The sequence below is a fragment of the Astyanax mexicanus genome, chromosome 15 (genome assembly GCF_023375975.1).
Source record: "Astyanax mexicanus isolate ESR-SI-001 chromosome 15, AstMex3_surface, whole genome shotgun sequence".
Lineage (NCBI taxonomy): Eukaryota > Metazoa > Chordata > Actinopteri > Characiformes > Acestrorhamphidae > Astyanax > Astyanax mexicanus.
This window is the reverse complement of record NC_064422.1, coordinates 21,728,503-21,749,487: the sequence shown is the minus strand read 5'-3', so window position 1 is coordinate 21,749,487 and position 20,985 is coordinate 21,728,503. Positions and strand designations below refer to the sequence as shown.

General features: G+C 40.3%; 1 protein-coding gene across 2 annotated transcripts in view; it reads right to left on the bottom strand.

Annotated features, from left to right (window-relative positions):
- Positions 1 to 5,739: 5,739 nt before the first annotated feature.
- The window catches only part of raraa (retinoic acid receptor, alpha a), a 165,167-nt gene continuing 149,921 nt past the window's right edge, over positions 5,740 to 20,985 (bottom strand). For both annotated transcript variants that reach the window (XM_007255152.4, XM_007255155.4), the window contains 6 exons: positions 18,271 to 18,412; positions 10,134 to 10,300; positions 9,731 to 9,907; positions 8,194 to 8,398; positions 7,260 to 7,418; positions 5,740 to 6,066 (listed from right to left, as the gene is read on the bottom strand). In XM_007255152.4, coding sequence (XP_007255214.2) covers positions 5,864 to 6,066; positions 7,260 to 7,418; positions 8,194 to 8,398; positions 9,731 to 9,907; positions 10,134 to 10,300; positions 18,271 to 18,412 — 1,053 coding nt within the window. In that variant the 3' untranslated portion in view covers positions 5,740 to 5,863. The remainder of the gene's footprint in view (positions 6,067 to 7,259; positions 7,419 to 8,193; positions 8,399 to 9,730; positions 9,908 to 10,133; positions 10,301 to 18,270; positions 18,413 to 20,985) is intronic.

The following is a 20,985-nucleotide window of genomic DNA, read 5'->3' as shown; positions in this document are numbered from 1 at the left end:
TTTGTGTTTTTTTTCTCCTAAATCTCTTGTAATTTAACTATGCATAACTATAACCAGTCATATTAAGACTATGCTTGAAGTGTAAACAGAGACAGAACATTTTTTAAATACAGTACAGAGCTAAGAGATTAGTACAACTGCCCATGAAACAGTCACGTGTACGATTTACTTACAGTATTTACATATGGTTTGTGTCTTTTTGGTCACTCTGTTACCGTTTATTGTTTCCACTGGAGCCTAAATGTAGCCAGACATACAATTTAAAAAGGGGGTATGCAGCCTATGCGACGCATAGGGGCGCTGCACTAAAGGGGGCGCCAAATGAAAGCCCCAAATCATTTTTAGAAACAGCTAGTAATGACAGAACGTATCTCTATGGAACGCCAAAAGGCCCAAAAACGCCTGGAACAGACGCCTTTTATCGAAAAGAACGACGTAAAATACGCCGTTCTGTGTGGGTTTTACGCCGTAATATACGCCGTATGATTTCAAGACGCCGTAATATACGCCGTATGATTTCAAGACGCCGTAATATACGCCGTACGATTTCACCACGGCGTTAAAAACGCCGCTAAAAGCACAGAAAACGCCGTTTCCCCCGGCGTTTTTCGACCCTTTTGGCGCGCCGTACAGAGCGCCGTCTCAGTGTAATAAGACGGCGTAAAAAGCGGCGTTTTAGTGTCTCTCTTGACGCCGTAAAAAGCGGCGTTTAATAATAAGATAATGAGCTCCACCTTCCAGTTTTGAAAGCCAATGCTCCTACAGAGAGACTCAGTCTAAAGCAATTCACTGCAGATCCGAGCTCCTGAGCTCTTCAGACACAGTTTTTTAGACACAATTAACATTATACCATTAAAAAGAAACACACTATTAATTAATAAAATTCATGCACAAGGGGCGTCCCTACTACTATTAATTTTATTTAAAATACATTGAACAGCATAAATATTTGACTAATAAAAGGCATGAGCACCAGCGGGAATGTCTGAAGAAGGTATATTGTAAATTTGTAATTAAAAAACTGAAGAGCTCGGATCTGCAGTGAATTGCTTTAGACTGAGTCTCTCTGTAAGAGCATTGGCTGAACAGAGTTTAAATGTATTGGCTTTCAAAACTGGAAGGTGGAGCTCATTATCTTATTATTAAACGCCGCTTTTTACGCCGCTTATTACGGCGTCTCGAGAGAGACTAAAACGCCGCTTTTTACGCCGTCTCATTGCACTGAGACGGCGCGCCAAAAGGGTCGAAAAACGCTGTGGGAAACGGCGTCTTCTGTGCTTTTAGCGGTGTTTTTAACGCCGTCGTGAAATCATACGGCGTATATTACGCCGTCTTGAAATCATACGGCGTATATTACGGCGTAAAACCCACACAGAACGGCGTATTTTACACCGTTCTTTTCGATAAAAGGCGTCTGGTCCAGCTGTTTTTTGGGCCTTTTGGCGTGCCATATATCTCCTCCACCCCCTCCCGCATACACCACAAACAGAACGTAGTTGCACTCCTGCTGCGTTGCCAGATCCCGCTTAAAAAGTCCACACTAAACTATTTTTTTCCCTTGCGAGACAGGTTAAAGCTTGAAGAGAAATATCGTCACGTTTAATCTCGCGAGATCTCATCACACCCCTAGTAAATGACCTTAATGAATGCGTGTGAATAGAGCTATACTGCTAAAAATCTACCTCAGATTTAAAACAGTAACTAATCAACTGGCCAGACTATTCCTTTAATTTTGGATATTTGAATGATGAAGAAAATCTACCTGTAAAGGTGCTAGCATGCATATCTGCTATTTATAAGATATAACATTTATAAACTCAATTTTCGATTTTGCTGAATTGCTCTATGGTAAGGGTTCTTCAAGGATTTTATGGTGTCATGGTGTCAAGATTGAAGGCCTGCTTATAGCACTCCAAAATCTGATCTATGATCTATGTATTTTATGAGAATACGATATTTACGAATTTAGTTGTGTGATATGAAAACCCTTTGATTTTTATGTTTTATTGCACTCCAAACTCTGGTCTGTATACAACCAAACAGGCAATGGCATTGTCCTAAATTTGCCATTTCATTAACTCACATTCTTACAGTATTATTACTTGAAACATAGTAATATATACTGTTACTATCATAAATAAGTGTTTGAGACAGAAGTGTTCAGTTGTGACATTTGGTAATCTTTTTTTTATTTTATAGGGGTTTTATTTTATTCTGGTCTATATACAACCAAATAGGCATTTTTTTCTGATTGTATCATTCCATTACTCTAAATTCCTACAACAATATCATTCGAAATAAACATGATTAATACTATGGAAAGTGTTTTTCAAGACATCAGTGGTGTAATTTGATAATAGTTTGGTTTTGTTCTTGTGGTCTATGCATAACGTAATGTTTAAAATGTATAGGATTTAACCTGAAATCCATTTTATTTTTAGTAAGAGAAAGGTCTGCATTTCCAGAATGTTACACTGTTCTATGGTGTATATTTTTTTTATTAATTGATTAAGCTTGTTTCTCTTCCATTTGCAGTTTCATCCCCCATCAGTATCCTGTGGGGTAAAATTTTATTACAAGATACAAAGTTTGATATTATTCTTTTATATTCTATATTCAATTGGGTAAATGCTGTTTTTTTCTCCTAGGAAACTCACAGAATACATTAACTAACCTGTTTACATTTACAGCTTGTGAGCTTGCAGTCAGGCAAGCAGGGACTATTTTGCTACCAAAAATATTTTTGCACAAAATTATTTTACAAATATTGCACTTGCAGCCACTGGGAAATTTGGTGAAGCATCTGGGGATGCTTTAGCAGTTTGGTCTTTGCGAATGACGCATGAATCAAGCCACATACAAGGTTATCCTGGAAAGAAAACTTGCTTCCTTCTGCTCTGGCAATGTTCCCCAGGACCTTTTTCCAGCAGGACAATGCTCAATCCCACATGTCATCTGCTGGTGTTGATCCACTGTGTTATATCAAGTCCAAAGTAAGTGCAGTGTTTTCCCTTTAAGAGCCGAGTGAGCTCTGACTTTGGCGCTTTCATATCTTAAAGTGGACATGAAACACTTCAAGTATTTAGTATAATTCACAAGATGTTATTTCACTCTAACAAATTTTATAAGTTTAACAGTTGTCAGTGAAACAGAATTAAAATAATAAGCTAATCTAATCTGAATGTCATTTTCTTAAGTAAGCGCAGCGCCATCTTGTCCCAGCGCTGAACGTGAAGTCACGAGGTTGGTTCTCGCACGCCTCACTAACATAAACTATTAGTCTACAGTAATTTTGTTCCTCAGTAGATAATAAAATCCAAACCAAAAATCGTTGCAAAGCGGGGGGAACTTTTTGTATTGCCCCTGGGTGTAGTAAAATTTTATAGGCTGAAGAATGAGAAAAAGTTTCACTTTCACTTTCATACCTCGCCTCCGGCAGCTGTTCTTCGGTGGTGGCTAGCGGCGCTGAAGTGCGAGAATCCTCCGGTTAGCTGCAACGCTAGGGGTATGGAGCGAGCACTTTCTAGACCAGGATTATGTGGAGGAGAGGGTTTTGAGTCGGAGCATTAGTGCCGGACAAATAAGCTGAGGCCGAGGCTTTTTCCTCCGTTTTTATTCTTCCTCTGAACAGCTGGGATGTTCAGACCATCCCACTGAGGGTAAAGTTACTATGAAAGCAGCAGGTTGTACGAGCCAAACGACGCGCCCACCCAGCAGAGCAGCGAGAGGTAGCTTACCGAAAGTCTAGATAAACTGACAATTAAAAGATAACATAGCTTGCGTTAGCAACTTTTCTAGCTATCTTACCATAGCTAGCCAATGCTAGCTAACTAACTAACGCTAACTAGATGAAGCTAAGTACCCAGTAAGCCTTTTAACTTACAAACTGAACGGTTTATCAACCAAACAGCGTCTTGGTGTTTCAATATCCACTTAAATCATGTACGTTTCATTCAGTCTTAATGGACTCTGTACTTAACATGTTAAATAGCTAAATGTATATAAACTAGCTGGTTAACTGGATGGCAGTACCTGCTGTGGTCGCGCTGCAGGGTTTCCGCACGGCTCCACGTAGAGAGAGAATAAACACTCCCAAAACCCCTCGCTCTCAGAAAAGCATCTAAAAAGTTCTGCTCAGGTTTATACAGGAAAGATCTCTGAGCAAGTGGTCCATGTTAGCCCAGTTCAGCTTCGTCTTCATCCATAATCTCCACAAACAACAAGCTCTTTTACGCTTGTTATGTACCTGGACTCTTCACCAACCAGCCTCGTGACGTCACCAGTGCTGCTCGGTCAACATGGCGGCGCACTAGCGCAAACGTAACAAACATAAATATATTTTAACTTAGTGTGTAAACATTTTATATAAAAAAAATCCCCCCCCAAATAAATTCCATTATATTTAATCCCTTAGAAAATATGTACAAACTGAAATGTTTCATGTCCCCTTTAAGAGCAGCACTTTTGAGTGTCTCAGCAGAGGAAACTGACTCGCATGTTCACGCTGTAAAGGTATGCCAGCAGCTCATTTAAGGGAACAGCAACGCTATTTAATTCTTTATTCTCTTTATTGTTGATGTAAAAGCTGGATTTACACTCTGCAGTGCGTCCGTGTGTGTGTTTAACGAGCAGGGATGTACAAGCGCTCCTGCATGGATAAGATAGTATTGGGCAGCTGTATGTTGACTGTTGTCATGGTTTTATTCAGTCAGTGGTGCACCTGTTTCTACCACCACAAAGATAAAAACATGCCAGATTTACCTGAACACACTTCAGGGTCCTTGGAATTTTTTTTTATGTAACACCAGTGTTTTGTTTAAAACCTTAAACAATACCTGACCACACTTCCTATATTTAGTTCTATTATAATGCTAAAATTACAAATATAGACAAGTAATACCAGGACAAAAACTCAACAAAGCCCTTTGTTGTTTTTTTTCGACCACGGTTTATGTAATTTCTTCTGTGCACAATTTATGTGAGTGTAAATATTTTTTTTTCCAAATGTTTTTGTTTCCATGAAAAACATCATCATAATCATCATTATCAGTCTGCAATAAACAACAAAATGTTCTCTTCATTCTTTTTTTCCTTTTACTCTAATGGTCATAAAAAGAGAAAAAAAAAACATCAGTGAAGAAATTCAACTGCATCTACTCTCCACATGTCCACTTGTTTTTGTTTTCTTCTATTTTCAACTGGATCACAATCATTCTTGCTTCTTTCTCTCTATATATTTATATTTATATATATTTTGTAAAAAAACATCTGTCTCTTGGAAGTTGGAAAAGGTCAGGCCAGTGCAATCATTCATTCATCTGAAGTCCAGGCCTGAGGTGTCGGAGTGAGAAGAACAAAAAAAGAAAAAAAGAAAAAAAAACTAAAACAAAACAGAAGAACAATTCACACTGGATTCTCAGAGTCTGTATGCTGTTTGTCCTCTTAGTCCTTTCACACACACACACACACACACACACACTTCTCCTCTTTGCAGGTCTTTGCACTCTTGGGGTTCTTGGACCCCTAGAATTGCCATTTTGTCCTCACACCCACACTTTCCCTCTTGCTCCTGCTTCCGTCCAGCGATGCCGGGCACTCCTCCCTCCGTCCACTGGATAAGCCTTTCAGCCTTCCATCTCTCACGTGAGCAGACAGAGAAGAGGGAGAAACTGAGAGGGATAGAAAGAGAGAGATGAAGGACATGGCGCCGGCCAGGAGGAGGACAGAGGGAGAGCAGGAGGGAGGAAATGGGGAAAAAAAAAAAGCTCCACTCCGGTCTGGCTCAGGCCAGTCAGCATGTGTGGGGTGTGTTTGAGGGGACACAGTAGTCGGTAGGCGGTTGTTGCCGCGGCGACAGCGTTGGTCAGGGCGAGTGTGTCGGTGGGCTGCTTTGGGCGGAGCTCGGGGAGAGGGAGGGGCTGCAGCTGCCAGGCGGAGCTCCGGCGGGACGAGACGAGGCTCCACTGCCTGAGGTCTCCAGACCCTCGGAATTCTCCAGCATCTCCTGGATCAGAGGCGGCATGGAGCCAGGAATTTCCATCTTCAGAGTGATCACACGCTCCGCTCCTGAGAAACAGAAAGAAAGAAATATAGTTTAGAGAAAGGTAGCTGTATTTAGTATTTGGACACCTTTTTCTTGCACCCTTTGCTGACACACTTAATGTCCTTTAATTTTCCCAAAAATCGTCAGTGCGCCTTTTAATTCGGTGAGGCTTAGGTCAGGTTGTAAAGAGCAGTAAAGACACTCAGCTTAAGTTTTACAGGAGTTTTAGTTTCAATTAAGTGCATTAGCATTAGCCACTAACGGAGGTGAGTATTATCGGACTATGGTCTGCATGTTAACCCCATTGAAACAAGCTATGTGGGACGAACCGCTAGCTAATATCGCCCTGGGTTACCGGAATACCCAGTGATCCTCAGTGTAGCGCTGTCGGGCAGCGTTAGTTGCTAGCGCTAGCGGTTAGCTGCTAATGCCAATTCTGCTGCACCCAGCCTTAGTGGAAATCTGGAGATCTAAGCTTACAGTTAAATAAATGGAAGCGCTTTACTCACCGAAATGAACAGTTTTCAGAAGAGAAATCTGTATAGATTAACATCCAGTGCTCGTCTGGCTTTAATAGAAAAAGTTTTTTTTAAGAATTACTTTTGTTTACTTAACTTAGCTTAGCTTTACAGGTCCAGACCTGTTGAATTAGAAACATGGCGACACCCCAGTACTAGTGTCGCATAATGCGACTTATAATCCAATGCACCTTATGTATAAAAATAGACGGTTATTGATAGTGTGCCTTATAATTTGTTGCACCTTATAGTGCAAAAAAAGTTAAATAATACACAGTTGTATATTATTTGTAAAACTGTGTATTGTTTCATGTATGCAGTTGTGTACACTGGTTTGTATAATCTTCATTAAAAAAAAGAAAAGAAAAAGCAATGAGCAAAAAACACCTAAGACTACACTTAAGGTCTCAGTGTCCAAGTGCGCCAGGTGTGGGTGAAAGGGGCTGTTGAGCACTGGAAACACAGAGGACCTGTGGCAGATCTAATCATCCAGCACTACTACATGACCTTAGACCTCAGTAATATTCATGTGTGCCTGAATGCAAGTAAATGTTGCTCCCAGCAATGTTAATATCTACTATAGATCTTTCCAGAAGAATAGAGTCTGTAACTATCGATTTACAGCCCTGCTTTCTGAAGACAGGCTTAAACAACAGGTATACACACATACACAAGGTGTGTGTGTGTGTGTGCCTTACCCTTGGCGCTGATGCTCCTCAGGTCAGTGATCTTCATCAGCATTTTGGGGAACATGTGTGGTTTGTGTGGTCTTCTCCTCCTCACATACAGCTTCAGAGCCTCCAGCAGTGGCTCCTGCAAGACGTCCACTTTATCTGCCTCTTCCAGGTCCTGCCGGTCTACACACACACACACACAAACCTTTAAACCACAGTCCTGTTTAATGGCTTCTGCAAAACACCTCCTCCTACACAGAGTGTGGATTCTCAAATAAAGTGGGTGCAATGCTGCCACTAGATGGAGCCATTTATCAAGACAGAAGTTCCGATCCTGGTTGCTTCACAAGAGCCAACTACCTTGCAGGTATACTTCAGTTTCGGAATCAGTTTCTCTGTTTTATTCTATAAACTACGGACACCATCTATCCCAAGTTTCAAACAAAAATATTGTCATTTAGAGCATTTATTTTTCAGAAAACGAGAAATGGCTGAAATAACAAAAAATATGCAGAGTTATCAGACCTCAAATAATGCAAAGAAAACAAATTCAAATTCATAATTATAAAGTTTTAAGGGGTCAGAATCAATCTTTGGTGGAATAACACTGTTTTTTAATCACAGTTTTTATGCATTGTGGCATGCTCTCCTCCACCAGTCTTGCATGGTGCAAACATTCGGTTTAATGGCTTGTGATCATTCATCTTCCATTTGATTATATTCCAGAGTTTTTTTTAATTTGGTAAACTCAAAGAAACTCATAATTTTAAGTGCTCTCTTGTTTTTTTTCCAGAGCTGTACATATGGGATTGTGTGTGGCAAATTCTGTACACTGCTAGATTAAGAACAAAACATGCAGCAAATACTGTCTGAACTGGACTATTAATAGGTAAAATAGCCTTAAAAATAGAGTAAATAGAGTAGAACTGGACTGTGCTTCAGGTCCAGTCTGTCTCACCTCCACACAGCAGGCAGATGGCGCTCAGCAGGCCCGTCTCAGCATCATCCATCTCCAGAGGGAGCAGCTGGTTGGCGAAGGCGAATACGAGGTCGGTGAGCGGCCCGAAGCCGGCGTTGTGCATCTGTGTCCGGTTCAGCGTCAGACCGTCTGAAAACGTCATTGTGTCCTGTTCCGGTGTGTAGCGCGTACAGATCCGTAGAATCTACAACAAAAAAACTATGTTAAGTGAAACGTAAAGAAAACAATCAGATAAAAAAAAAAATAATACTCAATACTCCACCAGTTCATTCTACACAGGGATTTTAAAAAATAGAATTTTAAAAAATAGAATTTTAAAAAAGGAGGACTCCACAAGATACAAGGTGTCCTGTGGTATCTGCCACATAGACTAATAATGTTTGCAGCAGATATTTGGCCTGTAAAATCCTGTAAGGTGTGAGGTGGAGTCAGTAAGTTGGTAGTGTCTCACTACATACCAAAAACACCCCACAAGAACGATCTGATCTTTTTTGGAGAATTCCATCACAGTTTCTCACAGGTTCTTGTCCAAGCATTTAAAATTATGCTTGCCTGTTTCTCTAATACAAATCATCAACTTTAAGAACTGACTGCTCACTTGCTGTGTAATATGCCAAGCTCAGACTACACAACATTTTTGTCCCTCACAATGTTCACTATGTCAGATTAAGCAGTTATTTTTGTTTTGTGTGGTTCTCGGGGGACTGGCAACACTACACGTTAGTCATCGACCAATCATCATCCGCATTCTCGCGCAAGTTCGTAGGTCATCGCAGGGGAGAAGCATAGAATCTGAGAATCACGTCTACAGAAGCCCTTTGCAAGATGGAAGCGATTTTTTGCTGAAAAAAAAAAAACTAAAAAAAAAAGGGTGAAAAGCGACTGTGGGCTCGTTCCTGGGTGACCCAAATAGACATTACATGCTTTTTGTACTCCAGAGAGAACTTAAGGTATGGTAAAGAGCTACTTAGGTTTCAGTGCCTGTAAACATAATATCTCATGGATGAAGTAGATTATTAGATGATAATTAGATTATTCTTCTGTTTCTCTGGTCCTGCGAACTTCAGGAGCACTGTGCCGCTTTCTTTTCCCGTGTTTACATCTGTGCGCCACAGAACGCTCTGTCTTCCTATTGGTCAGAGTCAGGGAGCAGGTCGTGGAGCAGCACGTCAAACTAGGCGATAAAATACAAAAAAAAAAATCTAACATGCTAGTCTTTTTGTCGGACGCTCCGACGGTGTCGCTCATGTCAAATTACTGATCTTTGACTGTGTCGCACTACATGGACCTTTGTCGCTCGCGACAATGAAATTCGAATCCAACGCACGCAATATGTCGGCGCCGACAAAATTGGGTCAAAGTAAATACCAACATGTGAATATGGAAAGTTTCTACAGTGGAGAAGGAGCTGTGTAGTTTGTTCAATAATTCTCCAGAATGTTTCAACAGAGGAACCACGGCATAAGAAGGTCACATAATATTTAGGCCTAAAAGCAAAAGAATTGGTGAAACTCACCAGTATGTCGAGGCAGGCGGCTTTGAGGAGTGTGATCTGGTCTGCGATGGACAACGTGGTGAATCCGGGCAGCTGCTTGGCGAACTCCACCGTCTTGATGATGCACTTAGTGGAGAGTTCACTGAACTTATCCCACAGATCCACGTCCAGAGAGACCCTCCGCTCTGAACTGTTACTCTACAGGGAGAAAGAGAAAAAGAGAGAAAGATCTGAGCACTGAGGCTGTCGGTTTTAGACTTTTACAGTCAGAGTTTGGGGTTAACTTTAGATGAACTAATCCATTTCCAGATAACAGTAAAACATGGACCAAAACCATAAGCTAAAAATAATAATAATAACTAAAAATGATCATCTCCCTCACACACACACAGGCACAGACATAGGCACAGTCGCACACACTGACCGTGGTGTATTTTCCCAGTTGACACAGTGATGGAAAGGTATCCTGGTGAGCTTTTCTGACTCGGTCGATCATCTGCTCCGTATCAGGAGTCAGTGTCGGGCTCTCTAAACACTCCACCTTCTTCTCCTTCTCCTCCTTCTTCTTTTTATTCCTGTCGTTTCTCACCGCTGAGAAAAAGAGAGAGAGGAAAAAAAAAAAACTCAATTACCGTATTTTTCGGACTATAAGGCGCACCGTATTATAAGACGCACTATCAAAGAACGCGTATTTTCTGCTATTTTTCCATACATAGGGCGCATCGCATTATAAGGCGCGTTAAGTAACACTAGAAAGGGTGCCTATATCAAAGTGAACAGGGGTGGCGCCATGTTTCCCTTCCCCCACCGGGGGTGGTCGCTTGCCGATGGAGCGTCTCAGTATATATAAATCTAGCTCTTTCAAAGTCAAACGAGTGCTGGATATTAATCTACACAGATTCCTCTCCTGAAAACTGTTTATTTGGGTGAGTAACGTGCTTCAGTTTATTTACAGTAAGCTTAGATTTCCAGATGTCCACTAAGGCTTGCTGCACCAGCGTTAGCATAGCTATCCGCTAGCACGCTAGCTAGTCACCTAAACTAGTAAAGTTAACCCAAACTTAAACGACAGCGTTACACTGAGTAATCCTGCGTGTTCTGGTAAGACAGTGAGATATTAGCTAGCGATTCGTCCCCCGTAGCTTGTTTTAACACGGTAAACAAGCAGATTACAGGCTGATAAAACTCACCTCTGAGAGAGTTAGCGCTTAGCATCTAGCTAATGCTAGCCAGGCAAAGCAGCACAGACTTACAGGCCGATAACTCACCTCTGAACGGTGAACGCTTAGCGATTAGCATCTAACTCTAATAATACTGCTCCAGCAGTATTAAAAGTGCTAAATTTAGAAAATACTGATCTCTGAACAGTGAAAAGGCTAGCTAGCTAAGCGGTTAGCATCTAGCTAATGCTATTGCTGCTCTGCACGGAGTGTGTGTTTACTGCTCCTTACACCTGACGGGTAAAATTTAGATAATACTGATCTCTGAACAGTGAATAAGCTAGCTAATGCTATTTGCTGCTCCAGCCTCGGAGCTGCACGGCTCTGGACTCTGTATAGCACTGAAACTCTGTATAACGCTGCACGGAGTGTGTGTTTACTGCTCCTTACAACCTGACGAGTAAAATTTAGATAATACTGATCTCAGTGAATAAGCTAGCTAGCTTAGCGGTTAGCATCTAGCTAATGCTATTGCTGCTCAGCCTCGGAGCTGCACGGCTCTGGACTCTGTATAGCACTGAAACTCTCTATAACGCTGCACGGAGTGTGTGTTTACTGCTCCTTACAACCTGACGACTAAAATCCATACAAAAGGCGCACCGTATTATAAGATGCACTGTCAATTTTTGTGAAAATTAAAAGTTTTTAAGTGCGTCTTATAGTCCGAAAAATACGGTATGTCCAGGCTTAAACAGTCGAGTTTTAGGCGACACTAACAGAACTACAAAGAGCATGCTGTTGGGTTTTATTGCACAGCTCAGTGTTTCTACACTGTTTCACAAGTGCTTGTTCCAGTTTTAGATTTTTTTTTGTCATTTGTGTTTGTTTGATATCTAAGAAAAAAAAAAACTTCACGCCGTGCAAAAGAGGAAATACAAATTAGAACAAAAACTTAGTAAGAAAAAAGTAGTCAGTCCATTTTTCTCCCATAGTTTTTAATGTTGTTTACCCATGTTAATATACTTTTGTCTCTGTCAAACATTTACAAAAAGATAAAAAAAAAAAGACACTCATGGTCTGATAACCATCTCAAACCATATCATGCTTTTACAGAGTCACAGCGCACTGTAATTTCACAACTCCTCGTCCGGTTGTTTTTCTTCTTCATTTCTTTTTCTTATCATTATTATAAATTTTGTTGAACAAAAGCTTTACTGTACTTAAAGCTTAAAATAGTTGATTAATGGAAAGAAATGTTAAACATCTCCCTTCTGAAAATAATTAAACAAGAAAGCTGAATATAGGGTGAGGCTCTTTTGAAACATTTTATTTCCAGCTATGGATTAATCAGATTTTTCAGATTCTCATATTTCTCTTATTTAGTTTTTTCCAATAACACTACTGAGAAAACATACAATTTAATAACCATCACATTCATGATTCACACCTAACAAAGATACACCACTGCAGTAGTGAGAGGAGGTGTGATAATGGAAAGAGGGAACCTCTCCACCCAAATAACCCCTGTGCCTCCCTCCCCCCGTCCCTCCCTCCCCCTCCCTGTGTGTGTGTGTGTGTACGTGCATGCGTGTGTGTGTGTGTGTTAGAGTGGGGTATTTGTCATACAGCGTTATTACATTAGCTCTGGCTTTAATGAAAGCGTCAGTCATTTATCAGAGTTACACACACACACAGGCACACACACACCGAGTAATCTGCTTCTGCTCTGTGTCACTCCATTATTTTTCTTCCAATCTCTCCGCTTTTCTAACTCACTCCATCTTTCTCTCCACCCTGTTTCTAACTCTTTCTCTCTTTCCCTCTACATTCTTCATTCCTCTTTTCTTTCTCATCTTCACCACATTATTTTTCTTCATCTTTATCTTCTTGCCCCTTTTCTTTTTCTCTCTCTTACAAAAACAGTCCCTTGGTTTCGGTGTCTCTCTCTTTTCTGTCTTTTGTTATCTCTGTCCCTCTTTCTCTTTATTAAAGCTTATGCTTTTCAGACTCTCTTTTCTTTCTCACTCTTTCTGTCTCTCTCTCTCTCTCTCTCTGACGGATCACCGGGGCGATCATAAGCCGCACACACACAGTTTAATGAAGCCATTAAAGCGCTATTAGCCCGACCGCTTCATCCGTCACACACACAAAGACCCACGGGGGAAGAGTGTAAGTGTGTGACCGTGTGAGTGTGTGTTTGTGTGATTTTCTCACATTGCCATTCAGCAGGTAAAACTAAGCTGGGGAGTTGGAGGCATATTGGAGAAAGCAGAGAAAAATATTAACTGTGTTAGTGTGTGTGTGTGTGTGTAAGTGTGTGTGTGTTGTCCAAGCATAATTCTGTACCTGCCTGTGCACAACAAATCCATAACTGTAGCTATCCACACCAAAAGGTTTGTGAGTGTGTAAGCGTGCGTGTGTGTGTGTGTGTTGACTGCTATAATTTGCAAGAAGAAAATTAAAAATTTGGCAGGTCGTTCATCTCACAGATGAAATCCAATGAAAAGATAAAAACGTCAATGTTCTCACCTTCTTTACCATCCCTCCATCTCCCTCTTCACATAGTGTGTGTGTGTGTGTTTTGTATTTGGGTCTTTCTTCTCATTTAGAGGCTACTTTATAAGATGTTTTGGTTGTCGTAACATCCCTTAGTTCCGGACACTTTTAATGTTGAAATATTCTTCCTATGCTACGTATGAATATGAATGTATTCCCATTCATTACTCAGGTATAAGTATAGATGCTAGGGTTTAAAAAAATACTTCTGTAGAAGTTAAAGTATCACCTCAAGCATTTTATTCTAGGAAACAAAAAACATTTTTCTAATAAAATATTTTAAAATGTTTTTTTTTTTTATTGTGATGCACTAGGCACCCACTAGGCTCCTACAATGCAAATACAGCTCTGGAAAAAAATAAGAGACCACTTCAGTTAATTCATAAACTATAAACAACATTTCTCCCAAATTCCAAATAAAAATATTAACATTTAGAGCATTTATTTGCAGAAAATGAGAAATGGCTGAAATAATAAAAAAGATAATTCAAAAATTGAAAGAAAACGTTCAAAGAAAAAGTTCATGTTCATAAGGTTTTAAGAGTTCAGAAATCAATATTTGGTGCAATAACCCTGGATTTTAATCACAGTTTTCATGCATCTTGGCATCGTGTTCTCCTCCACCAGTTTTACACACCGCTTTTGGATAACTTTATGCCTGCACTCCTGGTGCAAAAATTCAAGCAGTTCAGCTTGGTTTGATGGCTTGTGATCATCCATCTTCCTCTTGATTATATTGCAGAGGTTTTCAATTTAGTAAAATCAAAGAAACTCATCATTTTTATGTGGTCTCTTATTTTTTCCATAGCTGTTTAATAAAGAAGCTTAATTGGGGACATTTTGCTTGAGTCTCTGCAGGGATAATCTTCATACTGGGCTACATACATCTGCTATGTCTTTGCTGGTGCATTTAAGTTTTTGTACTACGTTACTTGACACATCTGTAAGCTTTCAGAAAGCGCACAAAAATATGGGCGAAAGAAAACAGAGTAAACAGACCAAAGGTTAGAACCTTAGAGTGTTAATAAGCCTTTAGCTTGTAGCCTGAATTATTCTAACCTTATTTAGAAGCCCTGGCCTTGACTTGGTCTCTATCCATTTTGCCTCAGTCTTTAGCATCCTTTATAAATGACCATGACTTGATCTCATTCCCCCTTTAAAATCAGAATTGACTTGATCTTGGCTCCATTAAAATTGGTATTGATTGGATCTCGACCCCCTTTAGATTTAGCCTTGACTTGATCCCCGCCCCATTTAAAATAGGCTTGGCTCTGTTTCAGTTCCCTTTAAAATCAGTCTTAACCTGCTCTCGTCTCCTTTAGAATTTGCCTTGACTCATCCCAACCCCCTTTAGAATAGGTATTGACTTGATCTTGACTCCCTTTAAAAATCAGTATTGACTAGATCCTGACACATCATTAGACTCCTGACTTGATCTTGACCACCTTTAGAATTGATATTGACTTGATATTGGCTGCCTTTAGAAAGAGTCTAGATTTGCTCCCAGTCTGATTTGTTCTCAACCCCTTCAGACATTGGTTTTGGCCTCATTTGCAACTGGGCTTGACTTGATCTCCACTATTAATTGGAATATGCATTGATTTGATCTTGGCTTTCTTTAGAATATGTAAAAAATGGAACATGGTCCCCTTTAGAATCAGTACTGGGCTGATCTAACCATTGTTTATACTCAATTCTGACCAGATCTTGACTTGATCTTTGCCACTTCTAGAACTGGTATTGACTTAATGTTGGCTGCTATTAGAAACATTTGACCTCATCCTGATTAATTCTCAACCCTCTAGACAAGGCCTTGAACTGATCTAAATTTTTTAAAACATATTTTTTTACTATTTTTTCCCCCTTTAGAAGTGATCTAGATCTAGATCCACAGAACTTCACCTAATCTTAGTCCTCTTTAGAATGGTTTTGACATTTGTTGCCTTCAGAATCAGTCTGGACTTAAGCGTGGCCTGTTTTCTTCTAAACCCTTTTTAGACACAGCCTTGACTTGATCTCAAAGTTCTTTAGAATCAGTCTGGACTTGATCTTCGCCTCATTTGTTCTAATCCCTTTTAGACACAGCCTTGACTTGAGCCTGTTTAAAACCTGTTTAGAATCAGTCTGAACTTGACCATGGTCTGATTTGTTCTAATTCCTTTTTTAGACTCAACCATTACTTGATGATCTTAAACTTGTTTAGAATCAGTCTGGACTTGATCTTGGCCTCATTTGTTCTAATCCCTTTTAGACACAGCCTTGACTTGATCTGAACTTGACCATGGTCTGATTTGTTCTTGATCCCTTTAGACATGGCACTGCCTTGGTTTTGACCTGGTTTAAAATCTGTCTTGACTTGACGCCCACACCACAGTGGCTTTGAGCTTAATTTGACTGACTTAATTTTGACCTCTGTAGAGCCTCCTTAATATCCCCTCTTTATTTTCGCTAGATAAAATTAGAAACATTATTTCTTGTAAAGGATTTCTTTACTTATTTTCACTTTGAAAATTATAACAGACCTGTTAGTGGAGTATGTGTGTGTGTGTGAGTGTGTGCTCTCTTGGGCTTCCCCCGCTACTTTCTGGCACAAGCACTCAGCCGTGTCCATGGGAACGAGGTCGTCATGATGTCCACCGAGAGTGTTCATCACCACGGCAACCCGCTGACCCTATATACGTAACTCTGTCTGACCGGACTGTCTCTCTCTCACACTCACAATCTGGGGTCTCAAAGATTTCTTTGATTCATAGCTCATACAGTTACACAGCAGTGAACAGAAGACAGAAGTTTACAGCAATATTACAGGATTTTACTCGATTATGAGGCCGAGATAAGCTCTATCTGGAGGGGATTAGTTTGTGGAAAATATTTCATACTCTACTCAGTGATAAAACTCTTGCATCCAAACTGCAATAAAAAAAACAGGAGGACCAGTGAGTTTTTGGCTTTCTAGGTCATGTGACATCGCGTTCAGTAGCTCCTCCATTTCCACTGGCTGTTGTGTTTACATGGAAACACGCGTCCACAGTCTTATTACGGTGCGTAGCAGTGGACAAATAGCTATTTTATTAAACGTGAGGTGATGAAATGTAAAGATTTCAGTCCGGACGGGACTAACTTTACCATAGGACCACGGAGTTCAGCTAAAAACAGTAGGAAATTCAGTAGGCGAGGACATCTAGGGCTATAGACAGCCTTGGAAAGAGAGTGCACTTGTGCAGCACCACCAAAGTTATAAAGTACAGTAGAAGCATTTCAGCCAAAAGTAAGCATGATTCTCCATATGAAAGTCATTAAAGCATCAACATTACTCTGAAGCTGATGTTTATATTAAATTTGTTGTCTTACTGACATTTATAACAGAGGGAATAATTTTTTGCCATTATTTGAAGTGTCCATGCCTGATCTGTTAAAAAAAATATATATATATTTTATTTCAAAATTTTCCCAATTTACACAGCCAATTACCCAACCCACTTATTAGGACTCCCCCTATTACTAGTGAAGGTGTGGTTATCTTAACCACACCTTCACTAGTGATACCCCAACACCAGGAGGGTGAAGACTAGCACATGCCTCCTTTGATACATGTGAAGTCAGCCACCGCCTCTTTTCAAACTGCTGCCTTGCAGCATTGCGGAAAGCGCAGCGACTCATCTCTGATACATCAGCTCACAGATGCCTTGTGCTGAACGACCTCACCCTTTGGAGAGATGTGTGGAGAGAGCGTCATCTACCCACCCAGAGAGAGTAAGGCCGATTGTGCTCTCTTAGGGCTCCAGTAGCCGATGGCAAGCTACATGAACAGGATTCGAACCGGCGATCTCCTGGCCCAATTTAATGTTTGAAAGAACCTTACTCCATACTTTACTTTGTGTTGTTTAAATCTTCATTCAATCATTCATTCATCATTAATCGCTAAATACATTTCGTGTTGCAGGGGAGCGGAAACCCAGCCGAGGACAGTTGCCAATCCATCGCAAGGTGTTCTTATAATATTAATCAATTAAGACAAATTATGACAATCATTATCATTATTAGTCAAAGCTGCTGACAGTAAGCATGCAGTACACTGAAGTATCCACACGGTGGAGAGTGAGAGTCTCCTGAGCTTTAGCTGCTGTAGACTCCAGTAATCTTGCTATGATGGATCACCCTTTTCACTCCTAAAGAGCGCCGAGTGAGCACACACATACATACACACCTCGCCAACAGTAAGTGTGTATGATAAAGAGAGCAGGCTACGGTACAGAGGCTGTTGGGGGCTCCTTCCATCCTGTATGCATTTGTGTGTGTGTGTGTGTGTGTGTGTGTATATTCCCCGTCCTCTCGCCTCTTCCAATTAACTCCTCAAGTCTGACAGCAGTGGGCAGCGTGGGAGAATGTGTGGTCACACAGCCAGAGGGACAAATCTGACACGTGTGTGTGTGTGTGTGTGTGTGTGTGTGTGTGTTAGTGTGTGTACATGTGCATCTCTGCCTACATCAGTACACAGCACAATCATGAAAATACCAGCCAATAAAAGGCAGCTACAGAAGTGTTTAACTGCTTTCTCTGCATTTTTGTGTTTCTAAATAAAATAGTGACCTCATTTAGATCCTCTTTTATGGATCATTCTGCCTTATCTAAACCTAAACACAAAATAACTAGATCTTCCTATATGCTGCCCCAAAAACAAGACAGACACCTTAGGACTGCAGGTGACTACAGTCGAAACTTACTGACAGAATCCTGGGTTTTCAGTTGTGTCCTACCAGAAAATCATTTGAAAATCTAATAGCCATAAGAAATCCCGTGGAGATTTAATGATCCAGCACATAAGCAGACAGTGGTGGTACTCACACTCCTTGGACATGCCCACTTCCAGGCACTTCTGCAGGCGACAGTACTGGCAGCGGTTGCGGGTGACCTTGTTGATGATGCAGCTTTTCTCTCGGTGGCACGTGTACACCATATTCTTCTGGATGCTCCGGCGGAAGAAGCCCTGCAGGAGAACACAAGACGTTAAAGTACAAGCACATATGATGTACAGTACATACATAGACATATACATATAATTAAGAGGAGGATGGATGGTCACAAGCCATCAAACCAAGCAGAACTGCTTGAATCTTTGCACCAGGAGTGGCATAAAGTGGCATAAAGCATAAAGCAATGTGTAAGACTGGTGGAGGAGAACATGCCAAGATGGATGAAAACTTTAAATAAAAAACAGGGTTATTCCAACAAATATTAAGTTTATACGTGCTCTCCTCATGGGAAACTAGTATTTAGAGTTTATAATTCCCATAATATAAACTGCTAGGTTGGTAAATCAGTGTTTAATGATGTTCTGGAACGAAGTTTTACTCTTCAAACTAGCTCTTGGGACATACAGTGTTCATAGAGTGGATCAGCCACAGTCACAAATACCATTTTGCTAGGACAGGATAGATAAATAATTATTAAATTCTCTAACTAAAATAGTCCAGCTGGCCTTTATATTGTGTCTAGATTCTCCAAATAATTTAGAATGCAATCTGTTTTACAATATTTTAAAAAATAATTTAGTTATTTTACCATGGGCACATCAATATACATATATATTCTTATTAAAATACATATTCATAAATATTAAATATTTAAGTTCATGAACTTCAAAGGCTAAAGTGTCAAAATTAGTTAGGATACTGATGCTAACTTAGCTTAGCCAGCTATTATACGACTTTAACTTCGCTATAAATGTACTTTTGCAAGCTAATTACATATCTAGTGTAGGCAGTAGATATATAACAAAACAATATTCCATATTAAACCATAACATACTGTATCACTACATACTGTTTCACTGTACTAGCATGTTGGCTTATAGCTAATGTGTTAGCTCAGCACAGCTTTCATGACCTATACTATGGCAATGACTGTTCTGATAGACTGAAAAATAGAATATTACTGAACTGATATTCACATAAAATGACAATCTAGAGCCACCTGAACTGAACAGAGAGAGTGTGTGTGTCTGTGTGATGCTCCATGCTCTAACAGGATCAGTGTCAGTGGGCTATTTGCAGGCAGGCTGGCGGGTAGGTCATGTCTGGGTGCTTACAGGAGACGATTAGCTCTCTCTCTCTTTCTCTCTCTCTCTCTCTCTTTCACACACACAAACACAAACAAAAACACACTTTCACTTTGCTATAGGAGAAAACAAGGCTTTAGGGAGAAATGAGTGTGACAAGGCACACAGACACACAGTCAGTATGATAACATTAGATGTGTGTTATTATCCATTGTGGTTGCTAGGGTGTTACTACTAGGTGATTATACATAGATAAGCACTATTTATAGTGTTTTGCATGATTGTTTGGATGTGGCCAAGCAACTGTAGTGACAGCTGTGGCCTAAAAGTTAGATTTGGTATTAAAAGCGTTTTTACACTAGCACTATTTGGCCTGGTTAAAATTACTTATTAGGTTTATTTGTACCATTAGTGTGGTTTGATTGAGCAGGTGTGAAAACCTAAATCGCACTTGGGTGCGGATCAAAACAACCGGACCAAGACCAGCAAGAGGAAAATGGTTTTCTTGTGGTGAGAAAACGTCATTCGGTCTCAATCCGACCCAGCTATCGAATATACTCCTTTTATTTGAGCTAAACTGCTGATAAGGCACAGTTTCATCTGATATATTAGCCAGATAATGTTAATTACCACAGCTACAGTCATATGAAAAAGTTTGGGCACCCCTATTAATCTTAACCATTTTAGTTCTAAATATTTGGGTGTTTGCAACAGCCATTTCAGTTTGATATATCTAATAAATGATGGACACAGTAATATTTCAGGATTGAAATGAGGTTTATTGTACTAACAGAAAATGTGCAATATGCATTAAACCAAAATTCGACCGGTGCAAAAGTATGAGCACCCTTATCATTTTATTGATTTGAATACTCCTAACTACTTTTTACTGACTTACTGAAGCACAAAATTGGTTTGGTAACCTCATTGAGCTTTGAACTTCATAGCCAGGTGTATCCAATCATGAGAAAAGTTATTTAAGGTGGCCAATTGCAAGTTGTTCTCCTATTTGAATCTCCTCTGAAGAGTGGCATCATGGGCTCATCAAAACAACTCTCAAATGACCTAAAAACAAAGATTGTTCAACATAGTTGTTCAGGGGAAGGATACAAAAAGTTGTCTCAGAGATTTAACCTGTAAGTTTCCACTGTGAGGAACATAATAAGGAAATGGAAGACTACAGGGACAGTTCTTGTTAAGCCCAGAAGTGGCAGGCCAAGAAAAATATCAGAAAGGCAGAGAAGAAGAAGGGTGAGAACAGTCAAGGACAATCCACAGATCACCTCCAAAGAGCTGCAGCATCATCTTGCTGCAGATGGTGTCACTGTGCATCGGTCAACAATACAGCGCACTTTGCACAAGGAGAAGCTGGATGGGAGAGTGATGCGAAAGAAGCCATTTCAAAAGCACGCCACAGGTGTGCTCTTGCAGAAATGGTTTCTTTCGCATCACTCTCCCATACAGCTTCGCGTTTTTTCCTGGCCGCGTCCCAATTCACCATC